The sequence below is a fragment of the Megalopta genalis genome, chromosome 4 (assembly GCF_051020955.1).
Source record: "Megalopta genalis isolate 19385.01 chromosome 4, iyMegGena1_principal, whole genome shotgun sequence".
Taxonomy (NCBI): Eukaryota; Metazoa; Arthropoda; class Insecta; order Hymenoptera; family Halictidae; genus Megalopta; species Megalopta genalis.
The window spans coordinates 20597867-20621635 of NC_135016.1; the positions used below are offsets into that span (position 1 = coordinate 20597867).

Below are 23769 nucleotides of genomic sequence, written 5' to 3' on the forward strand. Positions count from 1 at the left end.
TCACCTACGAATTTTTGTCATAATTAAGATATATAAAGAACACAAAATACTTAACGAATTTACTGTATACATATGTAATGCTTGTACTATTGACTGCAGAACACACCGTGTCTGTACGACTGGCACGACCTAAATTCTGAAGAACCCTAGAAACCCTATGAAACTGTTGAACGAGTTACTCTGCCTTTAAAAAGATTAGGAATTTAACCCTTAAATGCATATTGTTGCCAATTGTCTACATTCCAGTTCCACTTAATTTTATTCAAAAACCTGAGTATGTGCGTTTCCGAGCTAACGTTGATAACAATGGACAATAGACCATGTGTGAAATAAAAGACTTGTCATTACTTTTGGCGAGTAAGTTATATGTTTTTTTGACATTTGAGTGTGGTGGGTGATAACCTTCAATGTGTTACTTGGAGAGACATTTTCTTTTTTCGAGTTTCCTATAAAGGAAAGCTTTGTGTCACAACAAAAATCGCAATTGCTTTGCTGCATTTCATTTATAAATAATGTGAAAATTCCTATACTAATAGATAATATAAATACATGACCATTTGTTTACGTCTACAATAATTTTAGTAATAAACGCATATTGTTGCCAAAAGTCTACATGCAACTTTTTTCAAAATAAATACTCGATATTATTATCTAGATTTTTGTATTTATTTTTTACGTAACCTATGACTACATTCCTATAAAGAATGATTTTTTAAAATTTAAAACAAAGAATCATGCATTTAAGGGTTAATTTCTATATATCAATCCTAGTTACTGCGTGCCAATTTCTGTGCACTGATCTAATTACCGTGCTTCAATGACTATGAGCAGTTCATGGTTATGTCACGTACGAATTTTTCCATGATTGAGATATGTAAAGGACACAAAATATTTAACAAATTAGGCAATACAGCTTTCGAACGAGTTAGTCTGCCTTTAAAAAGATACAAAATTTAATTTCTACGTTTCGATTACTGAGCCTTTTTAGTTACTCTCTGTAAATTTCTGTACACTGATTTAATTTGTACTGTGCTTTAATTACTGCGAGCAGTTCAAAGTGAATAATCCTGTAATAAAAATGTAAAAACGTGAAATATTCCGTACTACATTATTTAACATAATTTATCATATACATGTATGTTTCAATACTCACGATATTATTAAAAAAAAAAAGAAAGAATACATACATTTGTAAAATACAAAAACGTGAAATATTCCGTACTAAATTATTTAGCATAATTTATTATATACATATATGTCTCGATATCTACCATATTATTTAAAAAAGGAAAGAATGCACACATTTGTAAAATATAAAAACGTGAAATATTCCGTACTAAATTATTTAGCATAATTTATTATATACATATATGTCTCGATATATACCATATTATTTAAAAAAACGAAAGAATCCACACAATTCACGGACCAAGAAAATATTTATTACGACGTTTGCTATGAGTGTTTGCTCGGTAACAAAACGCGTAATCTCAGTAATCCGGGTAAAATACAGAATAACAGAATTAAAAAAAAGAATAACAGAATAAAATAAACAGAATAAAAAAATACACGTATCTAAAAAGTCGATTATATGATCATTTTTCAGCGACTTAGACGCGTTTTCTGAATAAAACAGCTTATTCTTCCGTTTCGGAAAGCATCATTTTCGCATTCTTTTTCCTCTGTGCTTGCTACGTGTTTCTTAAGTGTTTTGACCCGAGCGTGGGTGTCTAGTTCACGCCGGTGACCGAGTTTTCCAGTGAACGTGCTAAAAAACGAAACACAACGCGACTTTCAAGCCTGGCAGAGCCCGGAGTCGCGTATCCCGAAACGTGCATGCATCGGCGAAAAAATGTACCCGAAATATTCAGCGAGCCGTGAGTAATTCGCGGGCGAAATCCCGAAGACCGTAGTTCCCGCTAATGGCCGTGCACGATTGATCGACAATTAATGGGCGGACGCCTTGGAAGATCCGTCGCGAACCAGGCGAGGCTTTTAACGAGGACGTCGCTCAGACTTTCCGAACGGGATCGCCGCCGTGTTGGCAACCGCAAAAAGCATAGTGTCGTTTCAGCGTCGCGCATCCTTTTTTTTTCTTGCGCAGTTCCGTCATGGAACTGCCATTAGTTTTGTCACAAAATTCAATGTCGTATGCATAAAATGCAGTAAGTGATTAACTTTCGATATCAGAATTATATGCTATGCGGATGCTTTATTAATGTGATCGGTTCGATCTAAAGCGGTCCAAGTGCCGAACGATTTACTGTGCAAGTTAATATTGATCCTTTGCACTCGAGTGGCGATTCCGAGGCGCCATCAAAAATTGTTAGATTACGTTTGAAAATACGTTTTTAACATCACAGAATTTGTTTATATTTAAAAAACTGTGCGAACTGTAATTGTTGCTTGAGTCACAAAATTTAATGTCGTATGCATAAAATGCAGTAAGTGATTAACTTTCGATATTAGAATTATATGCTATGCGGATGCTTTATTAATGTGATCGGTTCGATCTAAAGCGATCCAAGTGCAGAATGATCTGCAGTACAAGTTAATATTAACCCTTTGCACTCGAGCGGCGATTCCGAGGCGCCATCAAAAATTGTTAGATTACGTTTGAAAATACGTTTTTAACATCACAGAATTTGTTTATATTTAAAAAACTGTGCGAACTGTAATTGTTGCTTGAGTCACAAAATTCAATGTCGTATGCATAAAATGCAGTAAATTGTATCAAATGGAAGTACTATAGGTCGGAGAAACTGTTTTAGATTTCGAGTTAAAATGGCTTAGAGTGCAAAGGGTTAAACCTATCGTACTAATCGAAATGACCGGTTCCACGTTTTTCATTTTAAAATTCTCGAGGTTGAAAAGTGTCTTTATAACTCGTTAATAATTCTCCGTGACAGATTACAATAGAAACAGCGAGACGACCGAATAAATTCAGTCTCGTAATTCTCGCGAAGCAACGCGTGACAGACGTCTCTAGTGATCGGTAGGTTCAACGTCGATGAAAATGATATCTGACACTGTAATTAAGTAACTGTTCCGTTATCCGAACGTCCATGTCACCTTGCTTAGCCCGGATAAAGAAAGTTCTATCGTATTCTATCTATACTCGTCGCGCGTAAAAAGCAGTGGCCATTGGCTATCTAAATCGTAATTTTAGTGAAAACGGAAACGTATACTCAAATTTCAAGATGTTTAGAACATTTTTAGGCCGATCCTACATAAAAGTGTTTAACATTGTTATAAAAATAAGATTAGAAAAGGATCACGGTATCGTTCCTTGCTTCGCTGAATTCCACTCTACAGCAGCAATTTAAATTTTCAACTTCCACAAGTATTTGATTCTTGAGTATACATTAATGTTGAGCGAATAAGCAAATACTGGCAATAAAATTGTTAATTTATAAAACAAAACCGTTCTTTCGATCCAATATTTTAACAGCGACTTGCTTACTCTGTGTTCGACGAGTATACTCGTCGTCGCTTGATGATTCTCGCGACACATATAGGTGCGCGCTCCTAGATAAAAGTGTTTAACAACCGCAAAAAGCATAGTGTCGTTTGAGCATCGCGCATCCCTTTTTTTTGCGCGCAGTTCCGTCATGGAACTGCCATTAGTTTCGCGTCGATCCGTTTGGTACGTACGCGCGTCGAAGGGGATAGATGTTCTCTACGATCGAACCGGATCCATCGATCCTGAAAAAAATCAAGAGCGACACGCTTCCGTGTCCCCAACCGTTCGTTCCACTCGAAATTTCTGATCGCGGAAAACCGGCGGCAGCGGCCCTTCCGTGCTGCCACGTACTAATATACAGGCGAAATACGTAATATGAATTTCAAATTGGAGTCTCCCGGTTTGCTAAAATTGCGCATATTGCCCGATACGTTTCGGCTACAAGCACTTAATTCGAATTTGATACCGCGAACTTCCAACAACGGGATTTACATTTCGAGCGACGGACCGCGTTTCAAGTATCAACCATTCTGCCGGGAATTATTAATATTCATTGCTCGCTCCCGTTGATTTCAGAATTCCATCTAACATAGTCGACGGGGAAATCTGAGACTATTATCTAGGGGTTAAATCGTCGTTCTTGGCACTCGGCTTATTCTACGTCTTGCTGGGTACCGCGACGCATTATCGGATCGAAAAATAATCGGGCTTTTGGTGCGGCGTCTGAGAATTATAGTAAATTCTCCCCAATTTTCCTTCAGTTGGTAAATCAAACTGGACACTTTGGGAAGCAGAGATACGATTATTCGAGCCTCGTGGCACATTTTTATAGTCGCCGATTGCCAATAATTATAAAAATGAGGTTCGAGGCTCGAATAATTGTATTTCTTCTTCTCAAATTGTCCATTTTTGTTTATAAATTGGAGAAAAATTAGGGAAAATTTACTGTACTTGAAAAAGCTGAACGATACTGAAATCCGATTTATCGGATGATATATATATGTGTATATAATTAATAATAGAATAATTAATGGAATAATATATATTAATTATTATTCTATTAATATAGAATAATAGATATATAGAATAATATATATTAATTATTATATTCTATTAATATTATTCTTATATAATTTTTATTCTATTCATATATAATTAATAGAATAATATATACTATTATTACTTATATTATTAATATATTTACATTATTTTTATCATATTTAATAACCTATTAAAAAGTTCCACAACATTTTCCATCCCTTGCGTTAAATGCTTCTTAATTAAAAATGTATAGTTGAATTCAACGGGTAACGAAACCAATTAAATGTCGACTGTTAATCGATAGCCGGTTTCCCACGGAATCTTCATTTGCGGAATCATTAAATACTAACGAGAAAAATGATAATCGCCTCGACAACGGAGGAAATGTATGCTCGTAATTTACAATCATTTCCCTGTGCTTTCCCTTAACAATAACGACAACGACAGCGGCATTTGATACACTGTATCAAATGTATCACTGCGTGACCTAAAAAATAGTGTCTTCTTCTCGACAACGAATCTGTTTCCTGAGAAAAAGAAAAGACCAGAGACCGAAGGGGATATCATAAAAAGAAATGGCTGACACGGAAAATGAAAGGAGGGGACGTCACTGGAAAATTAAGAGGAGGTGTTAAACGATAAAGAAAGTAAAGCACAGGGATTGAGGGACTGGCCATTAAACGTTCGCGGAAGATAACAAAACTCCCGGCTAAGGTTTTATTTCATTAGGACCGTATAGAGGCGAACAAGTTGCCGTCCAGATTTGCAATTAATTTTTGGAGCAACAATTCAGCGCATTATATCTGACAGCGACTAATTTTTAAGGGCCAATTGCTGACGAGAAACGTTCACTCGACTAATTTAATTGTAATAATAATTATATATTGTATTAATATTATATATATAATATATTATATTATTATATTTTTTATATTATATATATTATAATATATTATATTATACTATATTATATTATATTATATTATATTATATTATATTATATTATATTATATTATATTATATTATATTATATTATATTATATTATATTATATTATATTATATTATATTATATTATATTATATTATATTATATTATATTATATTATAGTATATTATATTATATTATATTATATTATATTATATTATGATATACTCCTTGCCGTGCTTTGACGAGTCCCACTCGTCGTGAAAATTTCTAATAATAACTTATTGAATACAGATATTATTCTGTCCTATGAAAATTGGAATAATATTCTAATCTCTTGGCATCAATATTTAAGCATTCAAGTAAATTTGAATAACACACAATAAGCATCAATTTTCTTTCCCTTCTAAGAAATTATTGCCATCGAAAAATTTCTAATCGCACTAATTGCGAAGAAAATGGTACGTCAAGGGGTTAATTATAATAATTTAATTACATGTCAACGAGATCTTCGACAGCCTAAACATTTCGCGATTCAACCGACATTAGACATCGGCCGAACAATTATCAATCTCCCACTGGACGACTGGCGGCAAACAAAAGATGGTACAATGTTTAACAGTTATTCTCGAGCGTAACCTGTTGAATCGCCGACGTTCCATTGGCATAAACATCAATAGCATCCCGGCGGCGATATCGACGAAGGCGGCAGGTATCCTTGGCTTTCGTTGTAGATAGCCTTTCATTTCCTCTCGAATCGAAGTGGCTCGATGCTGTGTTGTTTAATCGAACGGATAATACAAGCACCGAGCGTACGTCACCGCCCGTTTTCCGCAGATGCCGACGCGGTTTCCGGCTGCCTACGGCCGGAACAACCGCGGCGGCTCTAAGTAAAACTGATGCGAATCGATGTACACAGGCATCCGTAATTGCCGAGCGATCTTCCGCAGAACCGTCCATTAGTCGGCCGTCCGCGTTCGCTGGTTCGTTCGGACCTCTTTTCATCTCGCGTTGCAAATTTTGTCTTGCAAACCATTGCGAACCATTTTGCGAGAGCAACGCGGCGCAAAAGTGCCGAGCGAATTGCTGTGAATTAATTCAGAACGAACGTTGTAATTTTGCAAGAAAACGGTTCGAGTTTTAAGAGATTGTTGAAGCGAGAGACGCCGCATCAAAATATTCGTCGAAAAATTGGAGCAATGAACCAGTTAACTGTGCTCGACGAGCATGCTCGTCATGGAGAAGTGGCAGACGATGCCAGGAGAACCTTGATTAACCTTTGATATCCGAATTATATGCTATGCGGATGCTTTATTAATGTGATCGGTTCGATCTAAAGCAATCCAAGTGCCGAACGATTTGCAGTGCAAGTTAATATTGACCCTTTGCACTCGAGCGGCGATTCCGAGGCGCAATCAAAAATTGTTAGATCACGTTTGAAAATACGTTTTTAACATCATCGAATTTGTTCATATTTAACACGTTCCGTGCCGAGCTTTTTTTACTCGAATCTTCACACTTTGATATTTTACTAAAACTTGATGTATTACGTGCAATTATTAATTCTCGTACACATAACAACGTAACAAAAACTTATCAACGCCCATTCTTGCGGTGAAAATTGATTCTTCGGTTTTAAATTTCTTGTAAACAATTTGTTCAGTTCACTAAGTAAACATGCAAGCGTGTACCATCGATGGTACACGTGGCACGGAACGTGTTAAAAAACTGTGCGGACTGTAATTGTTGCTTGGGTCACAAAATTCAATGTCGTATGCATAAAATGCAGTAAATTGTATCAAATGGAAGTACTATAGGTCGGAGAAACTGTTTTAGGTTTCGAGTTAAAATCGCTTAGAGTGCGAAGGGTTAAACCTATCGTACTAGTCGATATGACCGGTTCCACGTTTTTCATTTTAAAATTCTCGAGGTTGAAAAGTGTCTTTATAACTCGTTAATAATTCTCCGTGACAGATTACAATAGAAACAGCGAGACGACCGAATAAATTCAGTCTCGTAATTCTCGCGAAGCAACGCGTGACAGACGTCCCTAGTGATCGGTAGGTTCAACGTCGATGAAAATGATATCTGACACTGTAATTAAGTAACTGTTCCGTTATCCGAACGTCCATGTCACCTTGCTTTGTCCGGATAAAGAAAGTTCTATCGTATTCTATCTATACTCGTCGCGCGTAAAAAGCAGTGACCATTGGCTATCTAAATCGTAATTTTAGTGAAAACAGAAACGTATACACAAATTTAAATATGTTTAGAACATTTTTAGGCCGATCCTACGTAAATGTGTTTAACATTGTTATAAAAATAAGATTAGAAAAGGATCACGGTATCGTTCCTTGCTTCGCTGAATTCCACTCTACAGCAGCAATTTAAATTTTCAATTTTCACAAGTATTTGATTCTTGAGTATACATTAATGTTGAGCGAATAAGCAAATACTGGCAATAAAATTGTTAATTTATAAAACAAAACCGTCCTTTCGATCCAATATTTTAACAGCGACTTACTTACTCTGTGTTCGACGAGTATACTCGTCGTCGCTTCATGATTCTCGCGACACATATAGGTGCGCTCTCTGAAAAGGAGCCGCCACGGCTAACTGGTTAAATCGGAAAAACGATGCAGCAACGGTGTAAAATAAATTCGTCGGTTGCCGCGTCCGTTTCGAGAATTTATCGCGGGCCGTTTCTCTGATTGGCCGTGCGTGGAACCGTCTGCGCCCGGAAATTAGAAGCCAGCTACAGAATTGGCCCGGCCCGGGCCATTCTTCAAGTTTCAATTCCATTAAAACGGAGCTAAGCGCGCCGGGGGGGCTTTCATTAACGCCGTTTCCGCGCCGTTGTATTAACTTTTCGAGTCCCGTCCGGCGATTCCGTGCTGCAGCTTGATGCGGGATGCGGGATGCGTCGCGCGGAACCCATCGTGCCCACTCGAAATCGCACTAAAACAAACATCGGGCCGAGCGAAAACGCGCGCGCTTCGGCGTAGCGCGGCGGCCACGCCGAGCGGATTTGTTGGTTTTGATCGCGGCGAGCTGGGAATATTTCTGCGGAACAACTGTCGGACCGACTGCGTTAGAGCGTTGCGATTCTTCCTGCCCGATCTTCGACCGAGTAAACAGAGAACTTTAATTCGTAATGAAGGGAAAAGATAACATTTCGAACGGGGAACGTCATTTCCGCAGTTTCATTGTACTTTATTTACAGGCGCCACGGGAACGGTCATTTTATTCTGCGACGAAGTCGAGTGATTCGTCGATGCGGAACACTGCGGAGAGAAAAAGATAACGAAGAAGCTGCGTATCAAGCGCGCTACTTTATTATTCTGAATATTTTGCGCGCTGGCAGTTTGCTGATAATTGTTTGACACTCGAAATTCAACGGTTGAGAAAGCCTATAACGAAAAATCGTGCAAAGGCGGCAGAAATTTTTTATACGGAATTTGGTAGATCATTTAGATTTAAGGCCGTGTAATAATGCAAATCTCCTTCTGCATGTAGAAAAATGATTGGAAAGCCTGTTGAGAGATTTCCAGTAATTTGAAGCGTTGATTTAGAAACAAGGCAGATACAGAAATGTTATTTTACATTGCTGTTAAATAGACCGTCTGCGAGCGATTTCTTCGGCGGATCGAACGTTCTCGCTGGAGCACGGAATGCGGAAAATCCTATTAAACGAAATTTTGTTATTCGACTAAAAACTCCGCGCGAGCTTCGCCGAACTGTTGTAATGAATGCACGATACATGGGGTATGCTGCATGGATTGTTCTTCGCTTCATATTTTTATTGCGGCAATTCAATGAAGCATTCCCGGAGTTCCCGTCGAGTGCAGCTTTTAATCTAATTTTTCGAACGCGCTGTGGATGAAATTTGTGCTGAAACCCGCGAAACACGCTCTGTACAATCTTTTGACAGGGAGCTTCAGCGAGCGCTTGCTCGGGTAGCATTGCGTTTCCCATCGTGTCGGTCGATGGGAGAACAGTCTCGGGCAAACGATAATCTGAATCCGCGCCGACTTTCCCGCAGAAGGACGCGGAGGTTACTTTTATTTTTTTCAAACGGAAATGTTTCATCTCCCAGTGGAAGTTTCCTGGCAGTAATTCAAGACGATTCCACAGTCTATATGCACCGGATGAAAAAGATAGTGTAAAAACGACCGGGACAGACGTGGTCGCAGTCGAAAGCGCATACAGTACGTCACAAAAGTGTTCGTACACTTTTCAAAACGCAATAATTCTTTTTTTTTTTAACTGGACACCAAGGGGCTTGAATCTTTTTTAGATGATAGTGGGACTAGTGTGGTGGACAATGATTAAAATGTCTTTTTTAAATTTTGCTATTACTTGGAATGACAGAAAATAAAATATTCTCGTTTTTAACTTTTTTATCTGAGCCTATAACGAAAATTTAAAAAAATGCCTTTCGTTGATCTCGGTAACTTACATGCACGTTGAAAATTTTATCGAAATCGATTCACGTTGTTGCGAGTTACAACAAATTAAAGATGACAAAAATCCCGATTTTTTACACTTTAACACTTTCGACTAATAAGTGTGAAAAATTTGTAGTTTTTACTAGCTCGATTCTCGGTTAACCGATTTCAATCAAACCGAGATCTAAGAAAGGCATTTTTTACATTTTCGTTATAGGCTGCTATAAGAAAAAGCTCCCTAAAGAACGAGAGTCTTTTATTCTCCTTTTTGTCATTCCAAGTAATAGCAAAATTTTAAAAAAGCATTTTAGTCATCCCCTAGTAGAGTGGTCCCTCAATAATCTAAAAAAAACATTAAATTCACTTAATCCAGTTTTAGAAAAGTTTTTGCGTTTTAACAGGTGTTAAAAGGTTTTACTAACGCTCGGTAAATAATCAGTAAACTGCGGATCTTTGTGCAAAATAAAAATTGCCCGAATCAAGTGTTGCAAGAAACAAGTGTAGTCACTTAGGTATACCCTCCTTTCTTTAATCATTATAGTAAATCGAAAGTAACGTATCCATACTCCTCGATACTTTTATTCTTTCTCCGCTTGAAAATTACGGCTACTCAATTTCGTTGTAAGCGCATAAAATCCGCGGTCCGCTGATCAATGTTAAATAGCAAATAACAGTATCATCGCGTAATTATCTTTCTAGAATCAACGGTGCAACAAAGGGACCTTATTCAAAACGATTTTCTGTGCTCGCGGCGCCGCCGCCGCTGGAAAACGTTCTCCAGCATTTTATTTCGGCGCTTTTGTTTTCCTTTTGCCGAGACCGATTTATTCGAATTGCTTTGCGCGTAAAGGGTAAACGGAAATAAATCCGTAGGGAATCAAGGTTTTCAAAAGTGCGTCCAAAAAGCGTTCGACGGTTACGCGGAACTATTTTGCAGCACAAAGAGAAAGTTTCGGATTGCTTTCCGATACCTTCGACAAAGAAAAATACACAATAACGATGGAACGGCTCCCCTATGGTTTTAATCTCTTTTCGAATCGACGCGACGGAACGTGGCTGATCCGCAGCGTTTCAGCCGACGAAATCTCGATTATAGTTGCCGGAAATCGAATATCGCTGCGACGCGGTCAAGACGTCCGCACAAAGGACGCGCGAACGCGATTCGTAATTATAAGTCTTCTTGGACGGAACAGGAGAAAAAAACTTCCACACCTCGACAAATAGATGTCGCGTAAAAGATTACATATATATAAATATATATACTAATTAAATAACTAATTCCTTAAACTAACCAATCCCTTTTCAATCCGTCCTTAGTGCGATATTATATATTATTATTATCATTATTATTATATATATATATCGATTGTTTCGACTATTTCACGACTGCGATCAAAGATTAATGTAAAAAGAATAATATATGTATATATATATATAATATAATATAATAATAATATAATATAATATATAATAATATATAATTATATTATATTATATTAATATATAGTATATAATATAATAATATATATATTATTCTTTTCACACTAATCTTTGATCGCATTCGTGAAATAGTCGAAACAATCGATATATATATAATAATAATGATAATAATAATATATATATTATTCTTTTATATATATAAGGAGGGTATACCTAAGTGACTACACTTGTTTCTTGCAACACTTGATTCGGGCAATTTTTATTTTGCACAATGATCCGCAGTTTACTGATTATTTACCGAGCGTTAGTAAATATATATATATATTATTAAATGAAATTATTTAGAATAAGAACGAACGTGCATATAACTCCTGCATCTTGCAATTAATGCTGACAGTGTTTATATTGCATACAAATCGGCAGTCTAGGTATGAAGCAACACAAACTGGTTACTTTAGGACACGGTCGGTTCAATTTTAACCCCTTGACATACAATGACCAGTTAGGCTCGTCATTCATTTCATGTGCTTTTGTAGACTTCGACGAGTCTAATTCAAGAACTGTTTTCGGCGGACGCTGTGTAGTATATGATAATATAATCTAATAACATTACGCAGTCGCTTCACTCGTGCGTCGATTCTGGTTTGTTTACAATGTTCAAGATGCCCCCCACCCTGCCGCCTGCTCTACAGTACCCATAACAAAGTTGCATTCACAAATCAGTGAATCAGAAAGAAGCACTTTGAAGGCAGTGCAATTCAGTATAGCAGCGATCTCGCACTGCGAATGCCATGCTGGACAATATGTGATAATATTTTGAAATGTTTCATACTTTAAACAGCTACTGAATTATTATTCTATGATGTCATTTAATTGTCCTCCATTAACGTTATCCATCAAACTGATTAAATGATATATAACAAACCAAATGTCAAAACAAAACATTCTCTTCCTCGGCTTGCACGCAACTACTCAGTGGAACCCAATTAAAATTTAATAAGTATTTAATAGTTAAAATTTAATAGTATGTTTCGGACGCATTAAATTCCGTTTTATTTGTACGAAGGTTCAATGAGTGCCTCAAACAAAATTTCAGCGTTGCTCTCGAACGAACGCAACGGAACCGACGAATTTATTTTCCCGGAATGTGTGTGTATACTAATTTAGTATAGCAGCGATCTCGCACTGCGAATGCCATGCTGGACAATATGTGACAATATTTTGAAATGTTTCAAACTTTAAACAACTACTAAATTATTATTCTATAATGTCATTCAATTGTCCTCCATTAACATTATCCATCAACCTGATTAAATGATATATAACAAACCAAATTTCAAAACGAAACATTCTCTTCCTCGGCTTGCACACAAGCTGAGTGATGCCAAATGCAGCACTCAGTGGAGCCAAATTAAAATTTAATAAGTATTTAATACTTAAAATTCAATAGTATTTTTCGGACGCATTAAATTCCGTTTTATTTGTACGAAGGTTCAATGAGTGCCTCAAACAAAATTTCAGCGTTGCTCTCGAACGAAGGCAACGGAACCGACGAATTTATTTCCCCGAAATGTATACATATACGTGCACACATGCATCAATATCAATCGAACGAGAAGTCTTTCTTCGAGAATGCTCGTACGGCGGGGTCGATCGATCACCGTTGCGCCGACGGAAACGCGTGAAAGCGAGCGAGTCGGTTTTTGTTCCCGCGGCGGGAAAAGATTCGCGAAACTATTTCCGCGAGCGCGGAAACATTGTTTACCGGCGATTAATCGACGCCGCGGCACGGATCGCGAAACGAAACTTTGGAAATGCGCTGCCACAGGGACGGAACAATGGAGGAACCAGCCGCGGCACGCGTTTATTGCACGTTTCCGACCTAATTCTCGTCGCAGAAGAATTCTAATTTGTAGCGGGACCGCCGACGCGGCTCGTATTTCTCGCGGAACGGGGCCGCTGATTTTATCGTATTTAATAACGAACGCGCCGGGCTCGGCCGCCATCGAGAGAACACCATGGCTCCGCTACCCTCGTTTCGTCGTACGGTGGAACGTTCCCATGAATATCGGCGCACTTTGAACGACTTCTATTCTATTCGCCCTAATCGGAACGTAACGTCGGCGATGATCGCGTTCGCTAAATGGAGAATCTTCGTTCTTCGACGGAGACGTTTTTAACCCTTTAGGCACGACGCGCCACTATAGTGGCTTCCGCGGATGAATTTTTAGAACTGGACTAAACCGCTAGAATTTTGTTTTAGACGATAGAGCGACCAGTCGACTACACCATACTAATCTACAGCTGTTTTTTAGCACGGTCGTCGTAGCTCCTTTCAACCCTTCGCACTCGAACTCGTCGCTGACACGTCGACGCTAAATCATTATTACTTTAACTTACACACCAGTATAATCATTTCAATTTCAATTCAACTTCGTTGACATCAAAATATCAATGTTTGCAAAATGTCTTATGGAAATTCCTGCTAGATATATCAAGAGAATCATCCGAGTGCCGATAGTTAACGTTTTAGGCACGACGCGCCACTATAGTGGCTTGCTCTAGTAGCTCACTCGCTCATCGTTTGAACCAAATAATCGTCTTCGTATGCATTGTTTCACACTTCTTTTGTCTTCGCATCGATTTACAACAGTCCACATGGTGTCCCAAAAATGTCTCGCAATCCGGAAATAGCGGGTTCCCCGGATCATTTGAAGCAACTTCTTCCTTTACAAAAATGTTCTCCGAGGCACCGTTAACAAGTTATTAACGAAAAACAGTGACCAATAAGAATCGGGTACGGCTGACGCGAGGCGGCCCAGCCAACCAGCGCGCGAAGCCCAGTTCCGCTCATTGGCTCGATCGCCTCGCGCCAGCCGAGCTCGCCTCTCATTGGTCACGGTTTTTCGTTAATAACTCGTTAACGATGCCTCGGAGAAAATTTTTGTAAAGGAAAAAGTTGCCTCAAATGGCCCGAGGAACCCGCCACTTTCGGATTGCGAGACATTTTTGGGACACCCTGTATATACAGTAAGAATATACAGTATCAGACTCTGTACAGTACATATCAGACTCTGCCGTCCAGAGAAATAGCCTCGCGCAAAATTCAGCCGTACCTAAAAGGTTAAGAGTAACGCGGAGGAGTTTCAGCGGGCGATGATGAGACGATCATGGCATTCCTGGGGCGACCGTGCTCGCTGTGCCTCGTATGGTTTTGCCGATGAACTAGATGGAATCTTTGATGATCGCAGCGCCGTCGCAGGCTCGCCTTGTTCTCGAGAATTTATGGCTTCCGAGACGATTTTCGCCGCGATTATTTCTACTCGCGCTAAGCGTGATTCGGGACGAAAGACTCCGAGCTAATTCGACGAGAGATTGTCGATAATATTTTTGGTAATTGGATTAATTGGGATCGGTAACGCCCTATGAAAATTTGCGTACCTTAAAAAAAGGTAAAAAATGTAAAATCTTGACGTTTGCTTTCTTTTTAGAAGAAAATTGAACGAACAAGTTTTAGCATTCACGTTCAGAGTCAGCATTTAAAGTCATTTACACGACGATAGAATTTATCATTATGGTCTTACAGGATCATAAGTTTATTTTATAGTTCTCGTTCAGACATAAATAAAAATCATAAGAAAAATACATAACAATGTCTAGTTTTTTGGGGGAATTTTATGGAATATATTTTTGCCAATGGTAAGCACAATTTGATTTCATCTTTCCATTTTTCCCGCTTTTTGCGATAATTAAATACGACAATCGCCGGTTTTAAAACGGGAAAAATGTTTCCTTTAATCGCGAAAGGGTTAAATCGTTACAGTCACTTCGCTCGACATTAATTATAAAACCAGGTTATTTAAATGTATTGTAAATCGCTCGAGTTAATTATTAATACGAGCCGTGCGATTTTTCGGTTATAATTTCATCGGAACAGGTGTCCGCGTGTAATAATATCAGCATTAGCCCCGGGGCAGAATCCAGTTACAGACGTTGTCACGGCGCGATATGCATTCGCGACAATGCCCATGTACGTGTGTGCATGTGTACGTGCAGCGTGGCGAGATCGGCCAGGAATTAGGCTGTTTAGATTTGCAAGAATCGCGTAATTAAATTATAGGGGACTTAGATACCGTGGTTTAATCGCGTGCGAGAGCGACGGCTTTTTTGCAACAATTTCGAGCGGATCGCGTCGGATTGCTTTGATGCCGCGACGATAAGGATTACGGCGCGAGACGCAACGATATTTTAGACGAACAATCTCGACAACGATTGAATTCACAAGCGACGGTGTCGCAAAAACCGATCGCAGGAGAATATCTTCTGAGAAAGATGCGACAGGGATTTAATAACGATGAAAACTGCGAAGTTTCCTCTGCAAACTCGGAATACATACTTCGGTAACCCTTTGCAAAGATAATAGTTAGGATCAATATCGCAGTTGCGGGACCGATATTATTACGATAGCAGAATCGATGTTATGAATGTTCTGCGAGCAATATTGAAACCGTTACAGGAACCGATATACAATACGCGAACTGTTTCGGTTCATAACTAGATTGCTTTGTTCCAGGCTCTGTGTCGTCGAGAATCCTCGGATACGGGACACAAAGCGTGTTTCACCGGTATATTAATGTAAAAAACATAGACGACCGTATTTATTAGGTCTACCGGAAAGTTCTGTCCGTTTTTGAATTGAAATATAACACAATTTTCATACATTTAATAATATTCATTGTAGAATATACTTTCCATCGTTACTTATGACTTCTTGCCAGCGTGATGGCAACTTGTAAATGCCATTTTTAAAAAATGATTTATTTTTAGAGGCGAAGAACTCGACTAGTGCTTGGTTGACATCAGCTTCAGTTTTGAATCTTTTTTCCTGTAAAAAGTTTTGCAAAGAGAGAAACAAGTGATAATCGGAGGGTGCTATGTCTGGGGAGTATGGTGGATGCGACAGAATTTCCCAATCTAGCTCTGCGATTTTCCGACGAGTCGCCAAAGCAGCATGTGGCCTGGCATTATCATCGGTAGCCATGTTTTCACGATCGCGTCTCACTTAATAATGACATGAGACATCTTTGTTTCAGTTTATCTAGGAGAGTACATGTGTGTAAATGCAATGATAAAGAGGGATAGTCGTATATGTCTTAAATCAACACGTGCATATGGATTGAAACTTGAAGTGAAACTTTCCGGTAGACCTAATAAAACAAAAAAACAGGAAGCCGTTGAATCTTGTCGACGATTGTTCTCGGTCGAGGAAACCGTGTTATTTCGCAGCGAGGGATCTACAAGAGGATCGAATAAAATCTACAGGCTGTCCCAAAAATGTCTCGCAATCCGAAAGTGGCGGGTTCCTCGGGTCATTCGAAGCAACTTTTTCCTTTACAAAAAATTTCTCCGAGGCACTGTTAACGAGTTATTAACGAGAAACAGTGACCAATTAGAGGCGAGCTCAGCTGGCGCGAGGCGACCGAGCCAATGAGCGGAGCTGGGCTTCGCGCGCTGGTTGACTGGGCCGCCTCGCGTGAGCCGTACTCGATTCTTATTGGTCACTGTTTTTCGTTAATAACTCGTTAACGATGCCTCGGAGAACATTTTTGTAAAGGAAGAAGCTGCTTCAAATGATCCGAGGAACTCGCCATTTCCGGATTGCGAGACATTTCTGGGACACCCTGTACATTCCACAAAAAAAATACCGAGCAACCGAAACCGAAAGAAAAGGGGTTATTCAGAAAACATGGTCGAAAAATGCTGAACAGCATGATAGCGCTTGTCCTAATTAATTGCGAAGAGAACCAAGCGGCGCGATAGCGCTCGTCAAGATTGACAAACAAAACAAAAAGAAAAAAAAAGAGTAAAAGCAGCTATGCGATATACGTGCGTCGCTAAAATTTGATCGCGACACAAGATCTGAACGGCGCGATCGCGCTGCTTGGGACTCAAACGGTGAAATGCTCGTAATTGGATGAATTGAGCGGCGGAATAAAAGAATCGAACGCCGCGTTAAAAGAGAATCAACGTAATTCAAATCGGAAGGAGAAAGAGATGATGATTCGTTGAAAATTTGATTGACAGAGCTCGACACCTCGCGTGTATTATGAACCGCCATAAAACAGAGCGGAATGAGGAGATGATCACCGGCTGCACTGATATTCATTCGACGAATACGCTCGCGATATAAATGGAATTTTATTTAATTCCAGTTATATACTTTTAATTCGCCTACAAAACCGGCGAATTTTGCGCCATGCCGCGAAGTCGGCTGATCATTCAGCTGCTCTATATTTCCCCGGCGATGAAACGAGAGGAGACCGGAGACTGTTAACGTTGTTTAAGCGAGCCGGGAAAGGCAAGAAACATCATTGGTCGATGCGTACCGGGGCCATTTTGTATGTATCTCACAGTTTTTAATCAGCACGCCGGAGAAAGTAAGCGCGCTTTTAATCAGAGCCCTCCTCCGGTTTTTTTATGATCCCGACAGCTGGACGCGATGCGCCGGGACGCGGAATCCTATCTGAATTTATCCGACCGTGAAAAAGCAAATTTCTAAATGAACACCTTGAAACGTTAAGACGCGAGCGCGAAGATAGCCGGCTGGAAAAGCGTCGCGAGGGTAGAAAAGCCACCCTTGCTCGCTCCCTCTTATCAATGTTCCACATCCACAACCACGGGGAACATCGAAATTACTCGTTCGACGCCCGAGAAAAATTTGGTCGACTTTATTCTTGCTTCACAAAAACATGCCGACGGTATTGAAACCAAATTCAATTCTATTTAGTTTAAATTACTCGTTCGACGCTTCAGACAAATTTGGTCGACTTTATTTTTGCTTTAGAAAAACATGCCAACGGTGTTCAAAGCAAATTCGATTCTGTTTAGTTTAAATTAACGCTTGAGAAGACTGCTGCTGCACTTTTATTTATAGTTACTCTGCCAATAAATTAGTACAATAAATTTATCCTTAATTTTCTTTCGGCTTTTAAACGAAAATAGACAATTTGGGAAGAGAAGATAATAAGATAATAAGATAATAAGATAAGATAAGAAGATAATAAGAATAATCAATCGAGCATTGCGCCTCGTTTTTACAATTCTTGACAATCGGCAACTATAAAAATATGCCACGAAGCTCGGATAATCGTATCTCCTCTTCCCAAATTGCCCACTTTTGTTTACAAACTCAAGGAAAATCGTGGAGAATTCACTGTACCTCGAAGACAAATTATTCTTTAAACTGCTGGAAATTATTGAGAATTTTCCGGTTAATTGTAGAAGATTAATAGACAGTTGCGATAGATTACAGATAATTACGAAGCAATTTTAGTCCATTACCTCCGCAAAAAGTTAGATAAAACGCTCGCAGAGCTTGCGAATGAAACGATAAATTGAAAGAACGCGAATTCTTTGAACAGCGAATTCTAATATCCTCGAAGTCCATTACGATCAATTAAAACAGTACAAATGTATGGACCACAGAATTGTAATATTCTCGAAGTCCGTTGTAATCAATTGACAGACTACAAATTTTTTAAAGAGGAAATTCTGATACTTTCGATGTCCATTCCCAGAGCGCCCTCCCCCCAAAAAATAAAGAATCACAGCTTTTCGCGAGCTTTCGCTATTTTTTTTTCGAAAAGATCATCCTCCCCGATGGACGTTGCACGATAAATTTATTCCGACGGTATTGATTTCTGGCCAGGGTGTATTTTTAGGAGTGACCAAGAAAAACGACGGGTTTCCGCTGGAATCGCGCATTCCGAAGACAACCTTTCTATTTTGTTTAATAAGACATTGATCGATACCGGGCATAAAGGAGATGCGCGACCGGGGCCCCGGGGTTCTATCCTGAGGGTTCTATCCTGATGACACGCGATATCTCATGATTCTTATTCTCGAGGACCGTCTAAGAGGATCACCAGCGGACGTGCGCGGGGCGCGGGGCCGCGTCATTTACAGAACGCTTCCACAGCTCTCGCGGCCAACAATCGGCAAGATAAAGAAACGTTACCCGGGGGGAAGATTGAATCGGAGAGTTTTCTGAAAAATTCATCGAGTAGAAGATGAACTTAGGCCTCGGGGAAGGGGGAGGTAGGGGGTGCCGTACTCGAGGAAGACGCACAAAGTCTCTCCGTTTCCCTGCACGGCAGAACAAACTTCGTGTTCCAGTTCTGTTTGAAGTTCGCTTCTCGGGTTCTTGTTCCCGCGGCTGACAAACTAATCGCGAGATTTTTGCGCACTCGAGAGCCTCTCGCCGGAGGGACAACGCGAAGATGCTCGTCGTTTTTTCTTTCGTTCTTCGATCGCGAAATCGAAGAGGCCGCCGGAGATTTCAGCGTTTGCAACTGGGATCGGCATTATTGTTTGCCCGGCAAACAATGAAAAATTCCAGCGACTAAACGAAGCTTCGTGCATTTTTTCGGTACTAGAAATAATGCGCTGATCACGACGTGATGCGCGCATTTTTGCAGTATCGAAGATAGCGAAGAGTCAGCCGCAGCTTCGCTTGAGCGCTGGAATTTTTGATCGTTCGCCCGCCAAGCGATAATATGCCAATACTAATTGAAAAGGCTGAAATCTTCAGTGCCCTTCTCGATTTCACAATGCAAAAATAGCGTAGATTGCAAGTCTTAATTGGTTCTTTAGAAGAGCAAGATAATGCAGTTTAGGATATTCTAGACTAATTTCCAGATTTCTTAATGATACAACTGACGAATCTTCCGTGTAGACTTTCATTTATGTTCTAGATAAATCTTTCGTTACGAACGGACCGTCGATATTTTTGCGAAATGAAATTGTCTGCGCGAAGTGCAGCAAGCAAGAGCCAATTCGACGAATTTCCCAGTGGTCGACAATCCGAAAGCCGCAGTTCCGATCCGGCAGTTTTTTTCATCGCGCAACAAACTAATCGGCAACGACGAAGCCCGAACGATCCAACATTTGTTAATCGACAAATGCGATTCTCCTTGCTGATAATAACGTCGTCGCTAACTCCGCGATAGAATAAAGAAGAAGAATTTACTCTCGCTATTCGGACGTATTCCAAAGATAAAGAAAAGCCCGTCTATCCCGTGGATCCTGTGAAAAATTCTCAGTTCGACGCTATTAAAATTGATATTCATACCGGTGGATTGGTCAGAATGAGGACGACGCTCCTCAGGTGCTGCAGGTTGATGGTCTCCTTGTTGGCACATTCGGTTTCTTCGCGGGTCGTCGACGCGGTCACCTCGAACGAGGATTGTCTGGACGGGTTTCCGCCTAGGTGCCTCGAGTTGGTGCAATCTCTGGAGAAAGGACATGCCATTTTGTTTCGGTCAGCCGTCAAAGAGATCCCTGCCGCCGATCGGTGGTCGCGCAGGACACTGGGTCCTCCTTATCGCGTTAATTGAAAAGTGCCGCGTGACGCTTCGCCCTCTCTCTTCCCCGCCGTCTCCTTCCGTTTCTTCTCCTCCTTCGCTCCTCTCTCGTCCCAACGTTTCGCAGAATCCCTCGAAGAGATCCTAACTAAACCAGAGATCCGACTAAACGAGTCTACTCGCGGATTCTCTGACACGACTTTGTCTCCCGATGGCTAATCGCGGACTGCGTCGACGAGCGCGTGACGGGCCATGGTGCTCCCGAGAAACAGAGGACCGTCGCTGGATCCTCGATGCTGGATCGTCGACGCTGGATCGTGAACGCTGGATCGGCAACAACGAGCTCGAGGTCGGCCGCCTCGCGCGAGCAAGGCGACAATGTCTCTAACGATCTCGCTCGGTTCGAACGTGTGGTCGACGATCTTCTCGCACGCGATATATCTACGTCACTTCGGTCCTAGTCGCTTGTTCGGCTACGTCTGCTCCTCTCGATCCTGTCTGGTCCCAGTGTCGGCCGCTTCTCTAGCATCGTTGCCTCAGAACTGGCGGCGGACCGGCCACCTTGCCGCAGCATCTACCATCCGTCCTCGCGTGCCAGGCCGCAGCTAACGACGCTATCATTTCACTTATTACTGGCCGCACGCGCTTATCGGAGTCCGTGGTACCGCAACGCAATCAGCACTTACCACCCGGCGTCCTCTCTACGATCTCTTGAACGGGTCGGCCGAGCGGTGCACGCGGTTACATACCATCATCCCCTAACTCTCGGGGGTTCGGGCTCTTCCGTCCCTGTCGGCTCGCCTCCTCGCACCGTCTCCTCTCTCCTTTCTCTCTCTCTCTCTCTCTCTCTCTCGGCGGTCGGTTTCTCTCTCTCTCTCTCTCTCACCGCCGCGCCGAGCGAAGCCGACGCTTCGAAAACAATCGAGTCCTCTTCGAGTTCCCGGTGGAACGGCCTCTCCGCCGGATGGTATTTCCCGTCGGTGGAAACGGCTGGTCGGCTGCTCGCCGATGGAAATTCGCGCGCGTTTCACCGTTTGCGCCAGTGCGAAATCGCGGTGTGCACGATCGGCCGTCGATTGACAAGCACGCTACGTACGGTGCCGGGTCGAGCGCGTAGCGCCATATTAGTCGCGGATTGACCGAGGCGCAGCGAGCAGCGCCGAGCCGCCGTTTCAACCCTCTGGTGGGGGATGGACGGGGGCGGGAGACGACGCTGGCTGGATACCCGACGGGGGTGTCGAGGAGCGTCGAGGAGCGTCGAGGCGCCACGATGAACGCCGCTGGAAACGCCTGCGCGAATTTTCAGCCCCTCTCAACCCACCGCCAGAGAGAGAGAGAGAGAGAGAGAGAGAGGGGGGAGAGAGAGACTGGCTTTTTCTCTTTACGTGCAGCTCTTCCAACCGCAAACGAAAACCTGCGCTACCCTGCACTACTCGGCTGTCCGCCTGTCCGACTATCTGTATGCCAGTTTCTCTGCAGCTTCGCTCCTTTTTTACCAGCTGACGCGTAGCTCGACCAGCCCGCAGCCTAGCCAACGCTCGCCTCGTATCGCCTCGTCCCGTATCGCATTCTTTTCTTGCCCCGATTCAGAGCCCGTCCGATTGAAAGGCTCGCGCACGCGACCGCCTGTCCGATGGAACTCGATCCGATCGGGTTCGTTCCGCGAGAGAACGTGCCAGCACGGTTCCAAAGCCAACTACTGCGCCCGGTTCTGTCCTCCGCGACAAAGCTTTCGCTCCGAAGTAGCCTCGATGCTGTTGCTGCCTCGACGCCTTTGTAACCAGCCTGGGGTCAGGAAGCTTATTGATAGGTGATCTGGGTCATGGACGGGGGGGAAGGGGCACTCGACTGTGTCTTTCTTGGGACGCCTCGCTGCGAGCCGCTTTTGTTCCTGCTGATCCCTTGGTTTTTGGCTAGCTAGGCCGGCTTTTTTCTCCGGTCGCCTGCTTCCAACGTCGCGCGTCGGGAAGCTTTAGTTTTGAAAGTTGAGTTGGAAAGTTGGAGAAAATGCAGTTTTCGATGGATCGTATGTGGCGGCGGAAACGTCGGTGTTGTTTGTATGTATATGTGTGGTGTGCGTTGTTCCGAGCATCGGATGCCGATTGAAATTTTCGAATAGCGTGCGCGGTCAGTGAGCTTGTGGAGTAAGCTAAGTGAGGAGTGAGCTGAGCATGCTTCGTGATCTTAACATTTAAAAGACGGATTGTTTTTTTGGCTGGGTTTCTCGGTTTTCGGGCATTTTTTTAAGAGAATTGAATGAATATATATGATGGTGATTTTAGAGCGTTGCAGTTTTGTTAAGTCGAGACAGTAATTTTGATAAAAATTTTACGAAGTTATTTATTTACATAACTCTAGTATTGATAAAATATTAGTAGAGTGTTAATAAAGTGTTACTAACAATTCAAGGAAAACGTAAATCTGCGGGGTCAGTTCTAGGAAGTCAGAATGGAAAAACGTAAATTTACGCGATCCGTTTGTTTTATATTAAGGATTGTAACTTTTTTAATGTGTCAAGCTAAAGTTTGTTAAAGAAATCGTTTGCAGAGCGTTTTATCATTGGAACATATATTACGAAGATGGACTTTAATGGAATATAACAGTAAAGGAAAAATTGTGACAGTCATCGAAAGATTTAATCTAACAAGATTCGTGACTTAATACTTAAATGTACTGAAATGAAAATCGTCATTTTGGTATCCTAATTATACAATTATAGCCAAACATCGGAAAATGATTAATAATCGCAAATACAAGTTAAAAACGATGTTTGTGCCAGCAGATTTCCCATTTTAAATTTCGCAGTTCAAACATATGTATTGAAATTAAAATCGTCGTTTTGATATTCCAATTATATAATTATAACCAAACATCTGAAAATTATTGACATTCACAAAATACAAGTTAAAAACGATGTTTGCGGCAGTAGATTTCCCATTTTGAATTTTGCAGTTCAAACATATGTATTGAACTTAAGCTCGTCGTTTTGATATCCTAATTATATAATTATAGCCAAACATCGGAAAATGATTAATGATCGATTTGATTTAATATTATATTAGATTTCCCATTTTGAATTTCGCAGTTCAA

The 23769-nt window shown here is 41.0% G+C and overlaps 1 protein-coding gene across 1 annotated transcript in view; it reads right to left on the bottom strand.

The window, feature by feature from the left end:
* Gycalpha99B (guanylate cyclase 1 soluble subunit alpha 2) overlaps positions 1-21838 on the bottom strand; it is a 109955-nt gene extending 88117 nt beyond the window's left edge. Inside the window, exon 1 of the mRNA XM_033467842.2 lies at positions 20448-21838. Within this exon, the coding sequence (XP_033323733.1) occupies positions 20448-20627 (180 nt within the window). The 5' untranslated portion in view covers positions 20628-21838. The remainder of the gene's footprint in view (positions 1-20447) is intronic.
* Positions 21839-23769: the final 1931 nt, after the last annotated feature.